This window comes from Cajanus cajan, chromosome 3 (genome assembly GCF_000230855.2).
Source record: "Cajanus cajan strain Asha chromosome 3, NIPB_CcT2T_4, whole genome shotgun sequence".
Lineage (NCBI taxonomy): Eukaryota > Viridiplantae > Streptophyta > Magnoliopsida > Fabales > Fabaceae > Cajanus > Cajanus cajan.
The window spans coordinates 39603088-39621493 of NC_138519.1; the positions used below are offsets into that span (position 1 = coordinate 39603088).

The 18406-nt window shown below is 30.4% G+C and overlaps 1 protein-coding gene across 1 annotated transcript; it reads right to left on the reverse strand.

Annotated features, from left to right (window-relative positions):
• Window positions 1-10753: 10753 nt before the first annotated feature.
• Window positions 10754-12644, reverse strand: LOC145956556 (uncharacterized). Its single transcript, XM_083072133.1, has 4 exons — window positions 12059-12644; window positions 11835-11970; window positions 11462-11737; window positions 10754-11389 (listed from the first exon to the last, which is right to left on the reverse strand). The coding sequence occupies exons 1-4, from the start codon at window positions 12520-12522 to the stop codon at window positions 11252-11254; spliced, it is 1014 nt and encodes a 337-aa protein (XP_082928259.1). The 5' UTR covers window positions 12523-12644; the 3' UTR covers window positions 10754-11251.
• Between the last annotated feature and the right edge of the window lie 5762 nt (window positions 12645-18406).

Here is an 18406-nt window from a genome sequence, read left to right on the forward strand (position 1 = left end):
CCAGATCTAGTCTAGATTCAGCTTTTACATATCCAGGTACGGGGGGAAAGGGGATTATTTATATGTGGAGTTGCATGAGGGAATTGGGTAGAAGAAGAGCCCTTAGGATTATGAGTAATTTTACAATTATTTCTGTTTGAAGAATTATTGGCATTATTTGATTCTGTATATATTTAGGACAATAAATATATAATTTGTTTGTAAAAATGATGCTCTAGGAGAGAGAACGAAATTATAGAAAAGTGCCTGTAGGGTAGGTTTTGGAAAAATTGGATTATTCCTGTTTGAGGAATTAATTATATCATTAGATTCGGTATGTGTTGAGGATTATAAATATGCTAATAATTTGTAAAAATGATGCTCTAGGAGAGAGAATGAAATTATAGAAAAGTGCCTGTAGGTTAGGTTTTGGAAAAATTGGATTATTTCTGTTTGAGGAATTAATTATACCATTAGATTCGGTACGTGTTGAGGATTATAAATATGCGAATAATTTGTAAGAATGATGATCTGTGAGAGAGAACGAAATTGTAGAAAAGTGCCTGTGAACTAGGTTTTGGAACAATTAGGGGTTTTACTGTGCTGAAATTATATTAAATTACTAATTCTATTAATTATTTTATTAATGTTCTTGTTATATTATTTTATAAGAATTGATGATCGAGATATGAATTGCTTGAGGGATTTGTAAACCCTTATTTTGTTAGACTTCTCTGTTGAGTATGTGATATGAAATTGTGTATGTTATATGGAATTGTGATATGAGATAAGATGTTGTATGGAAATGATTAAGAATATGATTGCGATGTGTTTCCTCACACTAATGACTAGGGATGGCACGACCCCTGGGTAAGTGGTGCTACAGGGAGAGCGTGACCCTAGTATGGTGTGGGATGAGTAAGACAGTTAACACACACCACTTATGTTGATTATGGCAGCCCTGACATAGGGTTAATTGCAAGAGATTATGTGGATTGTGATGTGATTGTGGTTCCTCACATCAATGACTAGGGATGGCATGGCCCCTGGGTAAGTGATGCTATAGGGAGGACGTGACCCTGGCATGGTGTGGGATGAGTGAAGCAATTAACCTATATCACTTATGTCAGTTGTGGCGTGGTCTTGACATAGTGTTAATTGTAAGATTTATGTGGATTGTGATGGATTGATGTAATTGTGAATTGAGATATGAAGATGAGAAATGATTGATTAATTATGATATATATATATATATATATGAATGCTGATAAATATTTTATTAAGCAAACGAGTTTTGATAAGATTACATTTGTGGTGTGTTTGTATGTACTTTACATATGATTGTTTTCTTTTCTCACCGTACGATTTGTGGATGTTTTAGGTGAGAAAGATCCAGCTTCGAGTGGCATCTAGAATGCCAACAGTGGAATTGCGGGATGCTCTGATAGTGTGACATCGGGGAAAGGATTTTTTGAATATAGGTTTTATATGGATTTGGAATTGTAAATGTTATTTTTGAAAATAATTTGAAAACTATTGCGTTTCATTTTTATTATTATTGATGGATAATTTTGAAGATTCTCATGTGAACCCTTTTACCGAAATTGAAAAATTTATTTATAAGTTTCTATTACTACAAAATATATGTTGGGGTAGTAAGGGTGTCATAATGACACATGGCCATTTCACTAGAACCCTAAAAATAGAAAACGGTGAGGTCTGAGAGGAGTGGGGGAGGCTCTGCTAGGGTTTTGCGCTCAGCCTCCCTCCATGGACGTCAACGGTGCGGCAGACATTGCCATGGCGTCGTCGTGGCTAAGGTGGACGGTCGGCTATGTTGAGGGAAGGAGAAGATGGCTTCAGAGTGAAACGAAGAGAGGTGAAGGGTGGTTGCCGCCACCGGAAATCGTTTTCGACGGTGGTGCGCGGTTCGTCACGGTCAGGCATAGTAAGTGTTCATAGAAGATATTAAATGATGGAATCATGCCTAGGAAGGCAAGAGGTGACATATTGAAGGAGCCAAGAGGAGTTGGCTAGACATGAAGGTTTGGGCCAGTCAGGGCCCAATGGGCCTGATGGGCCTGGGAAGGCCCAAGTTGAACTTTTCATGGGCCATATTTTGTTATAGCTATTTTCATGTGTTTTGTATACATCATGTTAGTATAGGTATCATATATTTTGGTCTTGTATTTTGGACCACATAGAGTAGCATTTTAGGTTTTAGGCTTGTTGGGCCTAGTTTTGGGCTTCATGGGCCTTTGGGCTTTTGGTACCCAATATTGGGCTCATTTTCATTCTTGTAATTTTTCCTTTCCATTGTATTTGTTTGACCATTGTATTTAGGTCATTAGATTAGGAATATACAAGAATTACTTAAATAGGTAAATTAGGTTAAACTAGGTTTAATTTGGAAGTCATTTAAGTTACATTTGAGTCACATGTTTAGCACCATGGGTGGCTGAACATGTGCCACTCAAATTAACCCTAAATAACTCTCAAATCAAACCTAAATTCATCTAGGCACCTAAATTTTCGGACTAGCACATGGGAGCCAAAATTTGAATTCAAATTGCAAGTTTGAATTCAAATTTTGGGCGCCACATGTAGCCTTGGATTTAGGCGCCCAAAGTTGCACACTTGGAACCCTACTTAAGTGATTCTTCCACTCTTTGTATTCACTTTTGAGATTAATAAAATTGGAGAGCTTATTCAGCCCAATTTTCTCTTGAGAGTCACCGAAATTTCTCACATCAAAAGCCATAGGAGAGTTCATCTTTTCCTTCTCTTTGAAGTGAGGAATCCTTTGCTCCTTAAGCTTGGATGCTTCCATCCAAGGCTTAAGTCTATTCCAACCGAGAATCATCCTCCATCAAGTGCTCATTTCGTTGGTTTCCATTTCCTTGAAGGAGATCCGTGCATAAGGAGAGCTAAGGAGAAGAACAACATTCACTCCTCCTAACCTTCTCCATCAATTTTGGTATCAGAGCAAGGTTCTTCAAGGAGATAAGTTCTTCATCTTTTTGTGTCCGAATTTGTGTTGTTCATTGTGTTCTTCTTGTCTTCTTTGAGTTTCTATTCGGATCTAAGTGTTTTGAATCAAATTTGTTCCATAGATCCATTGTTGATTGTTCTTGATTTTCTTCCACAATCAATGTTTTAGGAACTATTTGCTTGTGCTTATTTTGAGTTTATTTTGAGTCTCTCCATTCCTTGTATGTGTCCGTGATTGGACCTCATGCATTGTATTTAGATTTTGGTTTTGAATCTATGTTTTGTCTTAGAAGTTTGTGTTTAGTCTTTATATGTTGCAAATTCCTTGAATAGCATGTTGACCTAATTGTTTTTTAGTACATTGTTCATCATTTTTTTGATTCGGTCATACTTCTAATGTGCCTACCTATATGTGCTTTTTCTTTTACCTTATTGTGTTCATGATTTGCTATTAGTCCTAGCAAGTTTCCTTAGAGTTAGGTTTCTTTTGTGTTCTTAAGTTTTCAATTCACATTCCATTGAAAATCTTATAAAAAAAATTTGACTCAAAATTTAAGTGTAATCCTACTTCTAGTGCACTAATTTTGTGGATTCAAATTTTTAAAAAAAAGTGAGTTAAGAGGCTAGAAAACAGAGTTTAAAACAGAGCCTAAAGACCTAAAGTTCAAAAGAAAAAGAGTTCAAAAGGAATCCAAACCAAAACCTAAAGACTAGTGCACTAGTTTCTCAAATTTACTTGAATTTTGACCTAATTTTTGGCTAACTTGTAGTCTCGGTTTCTATAGCTTGGAATCATAGAAAAATTTGAAACAAAAGGCAAACACCTTCTCTGGAGTCTTAATTTGAGACTAGAAAAAGAAAGAATTAAAAAAAAATATATAAGACATTTTAAAATGCAAAAGCCGTGAGGTGTTTTTGGAGAAAATTCATTTGATTCCTTGTTATTGTTTTGACTACTACTTTTGCTATACTTATCCAATTGCTTTCAATTTTTTTTTGTTTTGTTCATCTACTCTAGTACCTATCTAGGAACATTCCTAACTGAGTGCTAGCTTTATTTGGAGTCTTATTTTCCAGTTTTACTTGTTGACCTCTTTGAGTCTTGTCATATATACATATTACTCTTAACTTTTGGTATAAACTTTTCAAATTGTGCTTCTATTGCTTGTCTAGTTTTCTTTCAATAATTTCCTTGTGCTGGAAGTGGCCTCAAATCCTTGCTCAAGGATCAAGCATTGCTCAACAAAGAGTAGGAAAAGTTTGGACACTAAGACCTAAAAATTTGACCTAATTTAGTGACCAAAACTTCTCCTAAACTTCCTTCACTTGAGTGACCCTTCCTTTCACCTTGTGAGGCAGCCACCATTAACCTCTTTGTTGTGTTTCTTTTGCAGGTCCAGTAGCATCATATTGAAGGATTAGTGGCGGATTAAACACTTGATTAAGTGTTGGAAAATTTGCACAACAATCCGTCACTAGTTGGTTGCTAAAGCCACCACTTTATTGCTTTCCTAGACTAGTTTACATTCTTGCCAAATCTTTTGTATTTTAAACCAATTTGTAAAGCTTGGAGGGAGTATTAAGAAGCTGGTCAGGTATATCTAAATCCTTGTTAGCATCCTCACGTGTAGTGCTAGTGGAAGTGGCTTGGAAATTTCATATGTTTCAAGCTTCCACTTAGGGAACCCGACTAGTTACTTATCTTGCTTCCTTTAAGTTCTTTGTCTTCTAATTGCTTTATTTTGCTGCCTTGAAACGTCTAGAATTATGCAGTTCTTAATTGTTCACGCTTAGCTTAGCTTTCAAAATAAACCAATTGTGAAAAAGCATACAAAATTTTTGTGAAAAGTTTTGGGGAATTGAAAATACCACAAAGGAGTTTAGTGATTTCCACTTGAAAAGGCTTAGTTATTAAGTGGCTCTTTGTAGCTCACCTCCCTTGATAGTGCAACTTGTACACTTAGACTTCCAAGTGCTATTTTCATTCCTAGAAAATACCAAAAACATTTTATAACTTTTTGCATAGCATATAAAAAAAATTATTTTGTTTAATCATGAGAAAATATTCCTCAAGTGGTAGTGATTCAAGCTCTCCAAAAGGTTTTTCACATTCTACTCAAAGGCTTAAATCACTAACACCTTGGACAAAGCAAGAAGCTTTAAAAAAAGAAAAAGAAAAACTTGAAAAAAAAAGCACAACTTGCAATTTTAGAGGAAGAAATTCACATTATTAAACAAAAGAGAGAAAAACTTTTAGCAAAAGAAAAATTGAGAAAAACAAGAGAAAAAGAAAGAAAAAAGGCATTGCTCTTAGGGAAGAGTAAGGAGGAAAATAATTCCTCTAAAGGACTTGTGAGTGAAGAGAGTTGTTCTACCACTAAAAATCATTTACAAAATACTCTCTTCATAAATAAAGACCTTAACTCTTACCCTAATCTTACCACTAGTCATGAAGTAGAGATTCAAGAACAAATCATTCTAAAGAAAAATGAATCTCAACTTCAAGATGTAGTGAAGAAGGAGTGGACTACATTTAGTTCCACTTCTTGTGCTACTTCCTTGGAGGTGCCCAAGGAAGATAGCCTTCCTCTCTTTAGGAATCCTTCTACCATAGTTGTTCTAATAAAGCACCCAAATTTTGGAATATATTGTTTGATAGATACATCTTGTCATATTTCATATTCTATTTTTGATCTTATGGGAAGTTCATCTTTATTTGAACTTAATTTGCACCCTTCCCTACAAGACAAAAATAGTTTATTTGAGTTTTCAAGATTTTTCAAGACATTTTATCTACCAAACAATATGATTCAAAATTGTTTAGGACGTTTTCTAGTATTCTTTTCTTTATATTTTAGGAAAAGCCTAGGCTACCATTTAGGGTATTTTAGGCAAGATATTGTAGTGTTTAAAAATCATTCTTTTCATTGTCTTAGTCATAGTGTTATTACATTCTTAGGTTTTACTTCTAGGTTATGCTTAGGAGAGGAGCCTATTTCTACTTTTAGGGAGTCTAATTTTGATAGTTTATTTTTTCTTAGGCTAGATATAAGGACTCCTCTTAGGATCCATAATCCATTTTCTCATCATAAACATGTCACCTCTTATACATGGTTTGTTGTGTATGTAGGTGATGATTCTTATTCCATGCATCCTCGTGATTTGAGGACAAATCCTTTTCAAGAGGGAGGGGATGATGGAATCATGCCTAGGAAGGCAAGAGGTGACATATTGAAGGAGCCAAGAGGAGTTGGCTAGACATGAAGGTTTGGGCCAGTCAGGGCCCAATGGGCCTGATGGGCCTGGGAAGGCCCAAGTTGAACTTTTCATGGGCCATATTTTGTTATAGCTATTTTCATGTGTTTTGTATACATCATGTTAGTATAGGTATCATATATTTTGGTCTTGTATTTTGGACCACATAGAGTAGCATTTTAGGTTTTAGGCTTGTTGGGCCTAGTTTTGGGCTTCATGGGCCTTTGGGCTTTTGGTACCCAATATTGGGCTCATTTTCATTCTTGTAATTTTTCCTTTCCATTGTATTTGTTTGACCATTGTATTTAGGTCATTAGATTAGGAATATACAAGAATTACTTAAATAGGTAAATTAGGTTAAACTAGGTTTAATTTGGAAGTCATTTAAGTTACATTTGAGTCACATGTTTAGCACCATGGGTGGCTGAACATGTGCCACTCAAATTAACCCTAAATAACTCTCAAATCAAACCTAAATGCATCTAGGCACCTAAATTTTCGGACTAGCACATGGGAGCCAAAATTTGAATTCAAATTTCAAGTTTGAATTCAAATTTTGGGCGCCACATGTAGCCTTGGATTTAGGCGCCCAAAGTTGCACACTTGGAACCCTACTTAAGTGATTCTTCCACTCTTTGTATTCACTTTTGAGATTAATAAAATTGGAGAGCTTATTCAGCCCAATTTTCTCTTGAGAGTCACCGAAATTTCTCACATCAAAAGCCATAGGAGAGTTCATCTTTTCCTTCTCTTTGAAGTGAGGAATCCTTTGCTCCTTAAGCTTGGATGCTTCCATCCAAGGCTTAAGCCTATTCCAACCGAGAATCATCCTCCATCAAGTGCTCATTTCGTTGGTTTCCATTTCCTTGAAGGAGATCCGTGCATAAGGAGAGCTAAGGAGAAGAACAACATTCACTCCTCCTAACCTTCTCCATCATTAAAGGCCGACGATGCCGCCACCAGAAATCGCCTTCGACGACGGCGCACAGCAGTGCATGACGACACTCGCGTTGGCCAGAAATCTGCTCGGACAGCGGTGCATGATGGTGTTCACGGGAAGCACCGTTTCTCTGGTACTGTTTATCAGCCCTTTATTATTATTATTTTTAATCTATTTTCCTATTGTGACTGGATTTTTACTTGTTAAATGCTTTATGAGAATGAGGGTTTCAATTCCATTGTAAAAGATTCACTAAAAAAAATTGTTTTACTGATTAGAAATTAATTTGCATTTTATATAATAACAACAATATCATACTAAATAAAAATCGGAGAGGGTAATTGATACCCACACTACTTTAGGCTCTTCTTTTGCCTTCTGCTTGAGTTGTCCCTGTTTGAAATTTGGTTGTTCCTTAAGTTCTTCTCTATTTCAAAATTTTTTGGTTTTCTACTGTTCATGTTATGTTCTATTTTTTATAGACTCTACTGTTTTAATTGTTCTTTGGCAGTTTGTCCAAGGTCATGCTTTTGGAAGCATATATGGCAAAAGCATGCTCTTAGGGACATGTTGGTGGCTATGACAGAGGAGCTCAGCAAGCTTGTTGGAGGAGAATTAACGGTACAAAAAAGTGTAGGATGGCAGAGATTTTGGGTGCAAAGGAAGATTTTTTTTCTGATTTTTTATTATTATTTATGATTATTGTGTGTATTTTTTTTTGTTTAAATCTAGTTTATAAATTATTTGTTTTTGAATCATTAATTTGAAAATTTTGGGAAATAAATTAGTAGAAAAATTAGTGGAATAAAATCCGTGTTTACAGTTTTACATCCTCAAAAATTCAAAATCATTGTTTTTTGTCTCCATAAGATAAACAAATTTTGATTTTGATTTTTATAAAATATTTTTCTTTAATTTTAATGTCTCCAAAATTTGAAATAACTAATTTTGGTGTCTATGTTCATTTTTAGATAAATAAATATAATTTATTTTAGACATATTAAATTTTTTTAGAGATGACTCATGTTAAGATATACATATGCTAGCTTGTGAATGTTACTTAAGATGGTCACTTGATCTTCTGTTCAAGACATAATTAGTTAATGAGTGTCATATAATAATATAATTTTTTTTTTAATTTTAGAAGATGAAAAATAAATATTTTCTTATAGAAATTAAAATTAAAAGCCTTTCATTTTACATAGACTAAAAAATACATTTAAGAATTTAATATATTTAAATTTAAAAACTATATAAAAAAATATATTTGTCATAAAAATAATAAATGAATGCATCCGTATAGTGGTCATTTTTTTCCGAGCACCCAAAAAGTACATGGGTTATATTCATATGCATTCTGAATTTTAACATAACACGGATTTTAATGGTGTGTTTGGATGAAAAATTTTATAAATTTAAGAAATTTTAAATTCTTGGTATTTGAATTACTTTGATTTTAATGTTTATTATTCTTAAAATATTTTGTTTGGATAAGTCAATTTAATTTTTTTAAAATTTTAAATTGTTAATTTGGATATGATAATTTGATTTTACCATACTAAAATTAATTTTAAAAATATATTAATATGTTGAGATCTTTAAATAAAATTTTATAAAAATAAATATAGCCAATTTTTAAATATTTAATAATTTTAAAAATTAATATTAGATAATATTTAATAATTCTTAAAAGTATTTTTCAATATTCAATAATTAAAAATATGAAGCGATAAGATAAAATATATAAATGAAATAAGGAAAAAATATGAGGAATTTCAAATTCTTACTTTTTTGGGAGAATTTGAAATTCTACTATTTCAAGAAATTTCACAAATGCTTGGATTTCAAATTCTTTGTAAATTCTCCATCCAAACAAAGTATTTCACCTCAAATAATTTGAAATTCTTCAAATAAATGAATTACTTCATTTAAATTTCTCATTCAAACACACTCTGATAGTGTGTTTGGATGAAGAATTTTACAGATTCAAGGAATTTGAAATTCTTAGTATTTGAATTACTTTGATTTCACTACTAGAAAAATTAAAATTAGAGAGGAAAAAAATCCGTCACTAAACTTCATAAAATTCGTCACAAATAAGTTAGTGACGGAATTTGTGATGGAAATGATTCCGTCACAAAATTTGGCGTCACAAAATATTTAGTGACGGATTATTTTCTCCGTCGCAATTAGTGACGGAATTAAGGCGTCACAAACAATATAATCTCCGTCACTAATTTGTAACAATAAATGTTTAGAAATTAATAAAAATCCGTTGCAATTTGTGAGGGATTAAATCCCTCGCTATTTGAGAGGGATTGAGAGGTATGTGAGTTCGTCACAAATTGTGATGACACAAAATCCCTCACAAATTGTGATGAATGAATCCCTCGCTATTTGAGAGGGATTAAATCCCTCGCTATTTGAGAGGGATTAAATCCCTCGCTATTTGAGAGGGATTGAGAGGTATGTGAGTCCGTCACAAATTGTGATGAAAGTATCCCTCGCTATTTGAGAGGGATTAAATCCCTTGCTATTTGAGAGGGATCAAATCCCTCGCTAATTGAGAGGGATTGAGAGGTATGTCAATCTGTCACAAAATCCGTCACTAACTGGGCATCTAAATTTGTGATGAACTGCGAAATCTGTCACAAACTGTTGTACTGAATGAAATCCATCGGTGATAGTGATAAATAAAATGCGTCACAAATTGCAAATTATTTTTTCGTAAATTTGTAAAGAATATATTTTTCTCCTATAATTGTGATTAACAAATAATTTATTAATTAATCAAAGAAGTTGAATTTATTGTGTAATTGTTTAAAAAATTAACAAAATAAATAATTAAGAAAAATTTCTCAATTCTATAAAAACATGTAACTAAACACAAATACAAGAAAGTCAAGCATACCATAGATACAAATAACACCAAATATAACAAAGTATCCCTAATGTATGATAAGTACTATAGTAAAACTTAAACATAACAAATTATAAGTTTAAAGCATAGTAAACATAATTGTAAAAGATAATGCATCCCTAAACATCTATATCATGATCATCATCTAACTCATTATCATCAGATTGTACTGTGTCTGCATCATGTGTAGGAGGAGGTTGGGGAGGACGAGAAGATTGAGAAAACATCTCCATAAATTGCTTCAGCTGCTCACGAACCAACCGAGACTCTTCCTGTGAAGCACGAATCAAATCTGCATGGCTTTGCAATTGTTCTTTTAATTATTTGTTTTCTTCAGACAAATTTGAAACAAGATTTTTCATTTGTTGATACTCAAGAGTTGAGATACCCTCTAAGAATGTAGAAGAAGAAGGTTTATACTTCCCAGCCTCTGAACCTAAACCAAATATTCTTCCTTTATCGTTCACACCAACAACAACATCATAGAAAATACTATTTTCAGATTGCACACTAGAGGCAGCATGATCTCCCGATAACTGTTGTGACTCTCTTTCAGATATCCGTCTTTCATACTCATTCTATAAAAAGAAAAGTAAGAAACAAAAGTATATAAACATTAATAATGACAATAGAAGATCTCATGAATGTCATGAATGATGCAAAGAATCATGCAAGAAGAACACACAAAAATACTTAGTAAAAAGTTTAAGATGTAACTTACGAGCAACACATCACTAGATAAGTATGAATTGTAATGAAATTAGTAACTTGTAAACCTAGATGCAACACCACATACACATGAATCTCATTGAATTTAGCAATTAGTAAAGTAAGATGTAGAGATGATAGCACTTCACATTACATGAAACTAAAATTGAGCACAACCAATAAGGTGAAATGATTCTATGTTCACATAATTCAGTAAAAATTTCAAATCATATAAAAAAATTACATACTATAAATGGTATAGCTTGTAATTTTGAGACCATTAACTGTAACCTATCTTAATATGTGAAGTCGACAGTGAAGGACAGAACATGACAACTTTGACAGTACCATAACCATTGTTGAAACATAACCATTGTTCTGTCTCTAATATAACCATTATATGTCAAGTCTTGCAAACATAATCATTATTATCTCTCTAACAGAATCAATCAAGTTCTTCATAATTCAATATATATAAAATTATAACTTACCGCTATCCTTTCTGCCTTGGAAGACACCCATGTATTCCCGTTTGCTGTCTTATGGGTCTTTTGGAATAGGTCCCAACATGTTGGAGTCATATCTGTAGATATTTTCTGAAGGAACAAAGAGTAATATAGTTTAATTTTAAATTTTGCTCTTGAAAAGAATAAGTAAATATTACTTACCAATCTCTTAAAATGCTCAGAAGTAGGAATGGATCCTCCAGTATGCAATGAACCATCAGAAGAATTTCTATTATTAGCATTAGTCATTGACTTATGTTTCCAATTCTCATCATTCCATTTTTGTTGAAGTTCTACAAGTTTTTGCTTTGGAATCCAACTCCCTTGATCAATGTCTCGTCGCACCCTATACATAGCATTTGAAAGCCCTTCAGATGCTTTATGGTCAAATGCTTTTCTTATTTGTGCATCATGATCAGGCAGCCACTTGAACTTTCTCTACATCAAAAATTTATAAAATATTATTTAAAAAATGTGCAATTTAATGCAATGAAAAATATAAAATGGTTATTATAATATTTGTAGTTCTTTATACCTGAAACTCTTCAAACCACATGTTTGCCACACCTTCATTAGTGCTTTTAACCTCTCCATATGATTCCCATGACCCTTCAAACTTCCCTTTGATTATTCTTGAAATTTCACGGGTAGGGTGAATTGGTGGGTCGAATCTATAAAAATAAAATAGAAGAACTAAAATAACTTATAACACGAAACATGTTTATATTGATCTAAAAGAAAATAATTATTCATACTTACGTGTTTTGTGGACCTGGGCGAATCCAAATACATCCATCAGAGTCAAAGCTTCCAATTTCTAAAGATGGATCAATAGAGGATGATGATCCAACATTTGGAATACCAGTAGCATCAATGAAGGGATTTGTTTGTGGTCTTTCAATCATATTTGGGAATTGTGTTAAAGGAACATGAGGGGTAGGTATAGACTGGTTAGTTTGAGGAGCTAAATGTGGTTGGGAAGTGGAAGTAACATGAGGGGTAGGTGTAGCTTGGTTACTTTGGGGAGTTGTAGGTGTTTGGGAGGTGGAACCATGTGTAGGTTGTGTAGTACAATGAGAGGGTTCTCCAATAGAATGTATTGGCTGAGAAGTAGAAGGTGGTGGCACAATGGTGGTACCTCTACCTCTCCCTCTTCCCCTACCTCTACTAATACCTCTACCAGTGCCTCTCCCTCTTCCTCTATCAGTCATGTTATTGCTCATAATCTATACACACAATGTAGAACATTAACAAATAAAGTTTATTAAGACATCAATAATAAGTTCAAGATTAACAAATAATATCTACTATATAGTAATATATGCATATCCACAACAACCACAAGATTTCCACACTCGCATGACTCGTCTTGAGGACGAAGTAAAATCTCTTAGACGCCCTTCCGAGTAGCTAGTTGACTCTGATTCTGTTATTTTCTATTTTAGTTTATCTTATGTTTTGGACTATTTTTTAGTCAATTTTTGGATCTTTGATTAGTATGTTTTAGATTAATTCTGCTCGCTTGACTCTGACTATTTTGCTCATAGGACATATTTTACTTTTGTTTCTGAATGGTGTTTGTTTATCTTATTCAATTTTTTTTATATATTGTCTCATTCCTTTTGATGTTGCCAAAGGGGGAGAGAAAAGGAAAGAAGGGTCCTGATCAAATATTAGATATTTTGAATTGAACAATTTAGTCTGATCATTACAACTGTCTATTTAAAGTCAAATTTTTACAATATAAAAATTAACATCAAACAATGATTTATTAAGGGGGAGACTAAGGGGGAGTGATCGATATACACTGTTTTATGTTTCTTTCCATCTAAAGTATGTTGTCATCATCAAAAAGGGGGAGAATGTGGAAGAACGTATCTAAAGGATTTTGATGATGCCAAAGAAGTTAAAGAAAACAAGAGGTCAAGTTAAAGCAAGGTGACCAAGAAACAAAAATCTCAAAATATTTTAGATAAGTCTTGTCAACCTAGCTTAATATGTAAAAAGAAATCTTTAGAAATATTGCATAAAGTTCTTGGCCATTTAAAATAAAGAATTTCAAAGAAAACCCAAATATGATTTATATTAATAAGGTTTTGAAAATAAAGGTTTTCAATATTTTAAGTTTTAATAAGGCAATTATTGTTTTTAAGAGTCTGGTAATCGATTACCATTACATGTAATCGATTACCAAAGGATGAATCTCATATGTTCAAAGTCACTCTTTAAAACCAGAAGATGAAAATTTCAAAATTTGAATTTAAACTTTATAACGTTACAACCATTTTGAAACTAAACCGTTGTAATCGATTACCAAGTGTTGTAATCGATTACCAGAGCATTTGTGAAATTCTTTGAAATAGTAGAATTTCAAATTCTCCCAAAAATGTAACACTTTGAAATTCCTCATATTTTTTCCCCTTATTTCACTCATATATTTTATCTTATATCTTCATATTTTTAATTATTGAATATTCAAAAATACTTTATAAATTATTAATTATTATCTAAATTAATTTTTAAAATTATTATATTTAAAAATTGGTTACATTTTTTTTATAAAATTTTATTTAAAAATCTCAACATATAAATATATTTTTAAAAGCAATTTTATCATGATAGAATCAAATTATCATATCCAAATTAACAATTTAAAATTTAAAAAAAATTGAATTGACTTATCCAAACAAAATATTTTAACAATGATAGAAATTGAAATCAAAGTAATTCAAATACCAAGAATTTCAAATTCCTTGAATTTGTAAAATTACTCATCCAAACACACCATAAGGGAATGCAATTGTAAGAGACAATTATATGAGTAAGATGTTTATTGTATGGATTAGAGTACTTTGTGGGTTCTTAAGAGAACCCTGAGAGAAACAAATAAACTATGTAAGTTTATATTTTGCTTTTTGATTATTCTGTTGTATTCCTTGTTGCGTGAGATTTATGAATATCTATTAAATTCCACAAATACATGAGTTTTGATTTGAATTAAACATGTTTGGTATTTCAATTATGAAAAAGATTATGTTATTCAATTTTTGTTTTTTGTGTTATGGTATGTGGGGTAGAGGGTGTCACACAAATGATATATATTTATTATTAATAAATACATAAAATATATATATATATATATATATATATATATATATTATATTTTTATAATATTATTCATAAATTAATATCAATAATATTATTAGTATATTTATACATAAACTAATAATTTGATAAATATAACTTATTATATATTAATATAATTTTACAAAAATATAAATATACATATCTTATCTACTATATTTATATTTTTGTAAAAGTATATTAATATATACTAAGTTATATTTATCAAATTATCAATTTATCTATAAATATACTAAAAATATTATTGATATTAATTTATTAGCAATATTAAATTATTAATAATATATAAATTTTATTTATTTAGTAATAATAAATATATATCATTTGTTACATTAATAAAAATTATAGTATATGTTAACTTAAATAAGAAAATAATTGTATAATTTTAAATTATTATATATATATATATATATTAAAATTTTAAAATTATTAAATTTTTAATGGGAGAGATTCAAATTGCACAATTATAATTTTTGAGGGACTAAAATTGTTCAATTAAAAATTAAAGGACTAAAATTGCACAATTACAATTCTTTAGGGACTAAAATTATTCAATTAAAATCTTAGGGATCAAAATTGCACAATTACAATACTTGAGGGATCAAAAATGTAATTAAGTCAAAATTAAATTAATATTCTTTTTTTTTTTTAATTTCACAAGTTTTTTTTTAAATATTTTTAATGAATGTCTTAGTTTCTTATGTTCAAAATTGACAATTTTTTATTTAATTAAATGAATTTCATAATTTTTTTAGTCCTTTAATGAAATAAAATATTTTTAATTTTATTATTTTTTTAAAAAAAATTTAACATATTTTCTTTAATTATGCATAATTCTTAAATATAAAAGTTTCATAAATAAAATTTAATATTTTGAGAGGGAACAATTTGTCACAAATTTTTCACAAAATATTTTAACCTATTTGTGACGGAATTTTGAGAGGGAACAATCCGTTACTAAATTTTTTCATTTTAGTGACGAAATTTGTGACGGATTTTTTAGAGACGAAGTTCATTCCGTCACAAAATCCGTCACAAACATTTTTTTTATTTAGTGATGAAATTTGTGACGGATTTTTAGAGACGAAAATTTTTCCGTCACAAATATTTTTTTTTGATTCAGTGACGAAATTTGTGATGGATTTTTAGAGACGGAATATATTCCGTCACAAAATCCGTCACAAAAGTCAATAAATTATTGTCCGTCACAAAACTTAAAATTTCCTCACAAAATGCGTCACTATTAGCGATGCTATTTTTTCGTCACAAATATTAATTTTTCTAGTAGTGTTTCAATTTCTAGCATTCTTAAAATATTTTGTTTGGATAAGTCAATTTGAAAATTTTTAAATTTTAAGTTATTAGGTTGGATATGATAATTTGATTCCATAAAATATATTTATATGTTGAGATTTTTAAATTAAATTTTATAAAAATAAATATTAGTTAATTTTTAAATATTTAATAATTTTAAAAATTAATATTAGATAATATTTAATAATTTTAAAAATATTTTGAATATTCAATAATTAAAAACATGAAAAGATAAGAGATGAGATAAAATATATAAGTGAAATAAGAAGAGAAAAAAAATGAAGAATTTCAAATTCTTACTTTTTTTGGAGAATTTAAAATTCTACTATTTCAAGGAATTTCAAAATTGCTTGAATTTTAAATTCTTTATAAATTCTCCATCCAAACAAGGTATTTCACCTCAAAAAATTTAAAATTCTTCAAATAAATGAATTACTCCATTTAAATTTCTCATCCAAATACACTATAAGTATTTTCACGTGATCAGAATAACTATTTTGAATCTTACCAGTTTTAAAGTTAAGAAACTTTGTCTTGAAGTTTCTAGTGAAGAATGTCTAGGTGACAAAACAAATTTCTTAGAGAGATGCTTAAAAATTAATTTAATTTCATCAACCCAAAGTGGTTAGGCAAATTTATATCGAGTGTGTATAATATATGGAAATACGTACTTTGAATAGACCTAATGACAAAGACATTGAACAATTACTGCAAATGGGAGAGATATAATTTTTCAGGTATGATAATTATATGCATTGAAAATAATTAAAAAAAATTGTCCTGTAACATATCGAAAGGAAAATTTAAAGAAAGTTGCTTATCAGATACATTATATTGGATATATATGCAATGAGTATCCATTATTAAAATTTAAAGAAATAAAATAAATTACTTGTGATAATATTAATATTATTTCTTTGGATCATTTAGAGTTGTCAAAGTAGTGACATACAGATTGAATATCTTTATTTTTTTTGTAAGTTTTAAAAAAATAACTCGACTTGACCTATTATAGGTTGATAAGTTAAATAAATTGATTCAATTAAATTTAAAAAAATTATTATAATCTTGTATCTTAGAATAATTATTTTTATAAAAGGACAAAAAAATTATTAAAAAAAGCATCAATCATAACTAACTTAATTAGTTTATAATATCAATTAATATTAAAGTAGTTGTATAAAATGTTAATAAATAATATCAAATTAGTATTAATTATAATAATTAATATATATATATATATATATATATATAATTTAATTAATAACATAAATATATAGTCGCAAAAACTAACATTTGGAACCAAAATAAAAATATAAAAGTAAACTAGGTGGTCAATATATGATTCAATCAAACTAACTAACCACTAAAAATTCACACATGACTTGGTCATCGTCCAAAACACAACATCAACCTTCATATGACTTAGGCATCACCACATAGGTACTAATTACCAAGAATTCACACATGACTTGATCATCAAAGTTGAGCAAGTTGTAAGTGAATTAGGACAAAATTTTCTTGTAATCAATTTTTTTTGTCCAATCTATGATAGGTCTCAAGTTGATTCAAAGTTCTGATTCATTCCAACAATTCTAATGTCATCTGGTAATCTCAACGCAGGAAAAAAATTATTTTATTTTATTTTTAATTTATGGAAAAATTCTTGTTTAGAGAAAATGTAGTAACGTTACCGTTGTTTCGAGTAAGATGACCTTTAAACAGAGGTATCTTTAGACCAAAATTGACCGTTTTGTTTTTTCGGGTGAAAGTAGGAATTTAAAAACAAAAAGAAAATATGGTTGGCATCCAACTTCAGAGACCTATATCTTCTTCCTTGTTTTGTTATTAATATTATATTGTGTCCTGAGAAAATGATAGAAATTCAAAAGTGGTCTTTACTGCATGAGACGTTGGGATAGCTCAACCAATTATTAGAAACATGTCACCAAATAAATCAACAAAGTTTATGTCATATTCCTATCTGCAAAACACCATATACAATGCAATTAATTCTCTTATAAATTGCTAGCATTTCAATTGCTATAATATAGTGTGAAAATGGAGAAGGGGCCATCACCCCTAATGCCTTGTCTATTCTTGCTTTGCTTGGGATTCCTAATCTATTGGCCTAGTTTGTTTTCCATTTTAGACACATTATTATCTTCATTTCAATGGGTATCTGAAGTTGAAGAGAAAAGCATTGTAACCCTAATCTTGGTGCTTCTTGTTCTTTTAGTATATGCTTTTGTTCACTTGCCTTCTTCATTTCCCTTTGGCAAGTCATCTTATGGCATGAACCGTCACACCATCTCCACCCATGATTATGTTGGATTTGAACTCGGTTTAGGAACATTGCTCTTGTTTTTGCTCTTCCTTCTTTTGTATCATCTATTTTAATGTTTAATATATTCTCTAAAATTCTTCTCAGGTTTTCCCCCATATATAAAATGCTAAATCTCTTAATTCTACACTATTCAACAATGACACACCACAAGAAAGTTGATATATTTTGCTGACATGTACTTGCCGAGCAAGTACAACTAGTTTAGGTATCTTTAGCTCTATCGGCTACTTGTTTTGTATGAACTTGTATAGGCTTAGGGGTGGTTTATTTATTTTTATTTTCTTAGAAATAATTATTTATTG

Bases quoted from the DNA above. Each gene is read 5' to 3' on its own strand.
- LOC145956556 (XM_083072133.1), bottom strand. From the start codon at position 12,522: ATGAGCAATAACATGACTGATAGAGGAAGAGGGAGAGGCACTGGTAGA. The intron at 11,971-12,058 runs GTAAGTATGAAT...TTATTTTTATAG, and splicing joins CGCCCAGGTCCACAAAACAC to ATTCGACCCACCAATTCACC. The intron at 11,390-11,461 runs GTAAGTAATATT...TTGTTCCTTCAG, and splicing joins CTGAGCATTTTAAGAGATTG to AAAATATCTACAGATATGAC.